A 5,524-nucleotide genomic window follows, 5' to 3' on the forward strand; every position below is an offset into this window, starting at 1 on the left:
AGCATAATGAACATGGTGGAACTGAAGAAATGCGAAATATTTGTATTTTGAGATTGTTGTTGTGGTTGTTAATGACGATTACGACGACGACGACGACGACGACGACGACGATGATGATGATGATGATGATGATGATGATGATGATGATGATGATCGAGATTAGATGCTTACAAACGAAAAAATAAATAACAATAAATAAATGACACTGAAAGAAAAAAATCTAAGTTTTTAAAGGTTTGAAATGTCATTGATCGACCTCTGAGGAAACATCGACGCGATGTATCAAAGAAATGACCCGATTTTGAAATAGTGAATTGTTACGTTTAGAACTTACGTAACTTTGTTTAAAAAAAAAATAGGAACTCACCAAGGGTTTTAACCCACATGGACATATTGGAATTGTTAACTGATTGAGCGTTCCTTTGTTTTCTTTTTTTTTTTTGTTGCGGTGACGTGATCTTAGTTACTGATTATGAAATCAGAGTCCTCACAAAGGTCTTTTTGTCCCTGACCAATGTACGGTCACTTGTGGCCCGAACAATGGGTTGTTGCCCAATGCCATTGATTGCTAATCGCATTTACTAATGTTACACAGTTCCAGTTTTAAGCCTGTGGAGGTTGGGTTGTTTCACACTTCACTCTGAATTGCTGTTTGATTGGATTTGTTTGCCAATAAACAGGTAGTTTACTAAACTTTTTCTTTTGATGGTAATAGTATGAATATAATAATTTCTCTGTTGATTTATGTGTATTAATATTTTGTATTATATAGTGGTTTTAAGTAATATTGCTTTTTTAATTCAGTATATATTATAAAAGCAGGAAGCATATAACATTACATAACATATGGTATAGGGCGAAATAGGATAAAATCCCTTGAGTGCCCTTAATATTAAATTGATTGAAAGATTACAATAATGATACACATGGTAAAGACAGTATATCAACTTAAATGTACTCATGTATGTGTGATGTACAAACATATATCTTTAACATTGACATGCAAAGCGCGCGCGCACACACACACACACACACACATACACACATACACACACACATACACTCATACATCCATACATAAAGAAGATAACCATAATAAGGCAACAGTGCATGATATTTACATACATGATTGAAAGGCATGTCAACAGCAGTGCAAACAAGAATCATTCGTCATAAATAAACCTTTCATCATATAATTCCCTGTCTACTGACACCGTGAAATATTCCATAGATTTTGCATTTTTTGTTTCAAATTTCAAATTGTTCCATTTCTGGAAAATACGAATACCGAACCAGTTTTGTCTTATATTTGTTTTGCATCTAGTGACAAAAAAGCACATTTAATTATAATGAAAAAATAATTAAAAAAAAAAACCCGAATATCCCAACAGTCATCTTGGCATTTTTAGAAGACATTTAGAGATAAATTATCTAGAAAAAGTATTGTGACGGCATGAATTTACCATGTCATAGTGATCAAATCGTAATACTACTCGTCGACATAGTCCTCTCGTGCTCAATATTTGTGTTATGAACGAGGGTTCAGCTGGCCGGTATTTAGGAGGTCCGAGGTTCGATCTCAGCCGAGACTGGCTGATTTTTAAATGTGTAGGTCACTGTTTCATTCACAGATATTCATATCTTTATTTTCACCAGTACCTCCTCCCTAAATTGTTACTTTGATATTTTCAAAATAAAAATGGAGCGATTCAAACATTTTCGTCCTCGTTCTTTGTATTTTTCCTTTCTGTCTAGCCCGGCACTGTTTCATATACAACTTTTCAGTATTGTATCACTACATGTAAAAAACAACGTATTTACTGGCTGGATTATCCGAATATTTCAATGTCCTTGCTTGACATGGCAACAACTAGCAAATTATGGAAAGAAAAAGAAAGAAACAAAAATTTTACGCACCTGTGTGTCAAAATATTGTTATAAGTGCTTATAAACTGGAGGGCCTAACGATTTTGCTGGTAGACATGCTATGAATGCGTTTTAATACATTTATACGACTCATGATTCAAGACATAATATTAGAATTATTATATTATGTCTTCACAATAGTATCCAGAACAGAGAGATTCTAAACACAAAGATTGGTTATTCTTCAAGGGGAAATCGTTCCAATGTGTCAAAAGGTAGTAAAGGGAGAGAGAGAAAGAAAGAAAGAAAGAAAGAAGGAAACAAGGAAACATAGAAAGAAAGATAGATGGATAGAGAGAGAGAGAGAGAGAGAGAGAGAGAGAGAGAGAGAGACAGACAGAGAGAGACAGACAGAGAGAGAGAGACAGACACACACACACACACACACACACACACAGAGAGAGATAGATAGATAGATAGATAGATAGAGAGAGAGAGAGAGAGAGAGAGAGAGAGAGAGAGAGAGAGAGAGAGAGAGAACATCTATGTCTATAAATCGTAAATCAGATATCAATAACAAATTGTAGATCTAGTATTCGTGACAATATTCTTAATATTTTGCAGAAGAAGAGAAATTGTCAATAGTGCTGTGGATCTATCTATCTACGATAGTTAAATTTTGCGGTATACATTTTAATAGACGTTCAATAGCATTTGAAAACAACAGATTAAAAGTAAGGAGGAACTCAAAATGTTTGACACATTTTTCATTTAGACATAGCGTCGAGCCTAATTGACACCTCCTTGTATCTAAAAAACAAAAAACAAAAAAAAAACAAAAAAAAAAAACGTGTTTAAAGATATCGAAAATAATAGGAAAGATGTCATACAAATGTTTAAAATTATTTTCCAAATTGATTCCAGTATTGCCAACAGAACCCCCCCCCCCCCCCCCCCCCCCCCCCCCCCACCGATGGTTAAAAAAAATTGAAAAAAAAATATTTGTCACCTTCATCAGGTATCAGAAAATCAGATAATTTCTAATTTATACATTTAAGTCAATCTATCCATTCATATATTCCCTCATTCAGTCGTGTGTGTAAAGCCAACTCGATAAACATTCGATATTTCTCAACAAATGTCTTACCACTCATCATCAACAGAAGTTGATCTTAATTCGATGTCATTTGCTTGACATTTACATGTTTCAACTTTTTAAGTCCTGTCTTAAAATGTCATCATCTCCCAGGACGCTGGGGAAAAAACCCCTCGGAAAATCATCATCTGCTGAAAAAGTAGGGGGATATCGACTGATCACGCATTAAAAACGGTGTTTAACTATAACCATTAAAGAATTAAAAAGTTAAATTATGATAACAATAACAATGAACGTTAATATAGGGCAATATCGACAAATCCAGCTCAAAGCGCTTTACAGGGGTCACTAGCCAACAGCATCAAATGATGCATGCTGAGCAATATTACGCTGTGAACGGTCGGGTATTCATATTACACCCGAGTATGGTGAGAGTTTGTGACCAAAGAGCCATTTCCAAGGATTCAATAATGCGCCGTTGAGAGCGGAACTCGAATCCAGGTGTTCAAGCATAAGTTTATTATTATTATTATTATTATTATTATTATTATTATTATTATTATTATTATTATTATTATTATTATTATTATTATCATTATCATATTATTATTATTATTATTATTATTATTATTATTATTATTATTATTATTAGAAACCATTAGACAAGAATGGCTACTGGATGCAATGGTCTTGTGTTTTGGCTCCTGACAAGCGTGGTCTTCTTGTCTCTGACTTTCAACAATGTGATGTCTTCACAAGACGATTACTACAACCTCATGAGTGATTTATTTGACAGCTACAAAAGAGAAGTAAGACCGACAAACGATGATAGTACCACAGTGGTTCATATTCGCTTTTGGTTGTTGAGTATACAGAATCTGGATGAGAAAAATCAGGTAAATACTGTAAAAGGTAACATATGATAACAATAACGAAAATACGAATACCAATGTTGTTTTGTTGGGGTTATTTTTTGGACACAATATATAATTTATAACATTTATAACATTTATAAGGAATATTTCAACATAGTTGCCATGGTTAGTGCGCAACAATGCATTATCCCCTATTTATGTCTACTTCATACGGTGTAATTTGCCTGTTAGGCGTACTTTTTGTACCAGATTTCCTATAATAGGTGTCGAATGTTCTTGTTGAACAGCGATATTTTTATCCAAAAATATTTCACAAATTGTCATTCCGTGTTATATCGGAATGATTTACTTTATCATCACCAAGCCATGAAGTGCATGCGGCATCTATTAAAACTTGAGCGCTTTTTAAAAGCGTAAAATCCACTAAACGTGTTCAAAGCGCTTTACAAGGGGGTCCTAGCTCCTACTTAACATGATGGATGAGACATTTCGCCTGGTAGGCGATGTTGCAAAAACAACGCTGTTAACAGCCGGATACTCATCTTACACCTGACTACGGTAAGAGAATGCAAGTACAGAGCCTTTTCAAAGGACTATGGCCGCCCAGAGCGGAACTCGAACCAAGGACAATCCCATCCGAAGGCGAGCGTCAAAATACTATTTGGCGCTGTCTTCCGGCGACAACAGATGTGTTGTGAATGTTTACTAATTTTCTACACATTACTTTTTATTCATTTATCATTCGATCGTCGGAGTTTACGCCTAATTTTTATTCTATTCAGAATGGATGTGAAATATATTTAGTTCCTGATTTTTATAATTATTAGAATAATTATAACCATTAATTGTGTTTAAGCCTGTGATGTTGCTGCCCAAAACGTATCGTTAATATATACACCAGAGATTCTCCGATCCCTCCAACCTGTGTCACCCCCACCACCCGCTGTTGACACATCATTTATTAAAGGAAGGAAGAGGTGGAGGAAAAGAGGAATAAAATCAAAATTCAACAGACGCCTGAAGTCCATTTCTACCCTGTGAAAACAGACAATATATAGATAGAACGAAGTTGACGTCACTCGGGTCTTTGTTATTGTTTTTATTGCCATCCACGTTTTTGAGTAATTCTCACTAAATTGGATTAACTAGACTATAAAAGTTCATGGTTACACATAGTTTTGTGTTGGTCTGTTATACTTCCGGATGGCAATGTTGTGAGCTTCTTAGCCGAGCGCATACTATATATATATATATATATATATATATATATAGATTAAATCACACACACACACACACACACACATATATATATATATATATATATATATATATATATATATATATATATATTATATATATAACTAAACTTGGCAATATCTCAGTTCAACCTTTTCCGACTGATTATGTCATTCACTGTAACATTTATTTGTGTGGCTAGATGGCTCAGTCTCTTCTAATCAAAAAGTCAAGCGATGTTGAGCGTTATCGGGGACAGTGATTGTGAAAAATTCATTCTGGTCCCTTGGGCAAGACACTTAACACATATTACTTACCCAATTCGACTCATTTGTGAATGAATACCTGGTTATAGGCAGTGATGGATATTGTCTGTAATGTGATGTAGGCATCGTTAAGCGGTCAGATCGTGGCAATAAGCTTGTATAATTGCTGTTTGAATGCAATCCTT

General features: G+C 34.5%; 1 protein-coding gene across 1 annotated transcript in view; it reads left to right on the forward strand.

The window, feature by feature from the left end:
* Positions 1-600: 600 nt before the first annotated feature.
* Positions 601-5,524, forward strand: part of LOC144966750 (acetylcholine receptor subunit beta-like 1) — a 16,239-nt gene continuing 11,315 nt past the window's right edge. The window contains exons 1-2 of the mRNA XM_078903525.1: positions 601-680; positions 3,615-3,858. Coding sequence (XP_078759651.1) covers positions 3,631-3,858 — 228 coding nt within the window. The 5' untranslated portion in view covers positions 601-680; positions 3,615-3,630. The remainder of the gene's footprint in view (positions 681-3,614; positions 3,859-5,524) is intronic.

The sequence above is a fragment of the Berghia stephanieae genome, chromosome 2, assembly GCF_034508935.2.
Source record: "Berghia stephanieae isolate SIO BIC M18660-M18661 chromosome 2, UCSD_Bste_1.3, whole genome shotgun sequence".
NCBI lineage: Eukaryota > Metazoa > Mollusca > Gastropoda > Nudibranchia > Aeolidiidae > Berghia > Berghia stephanieae.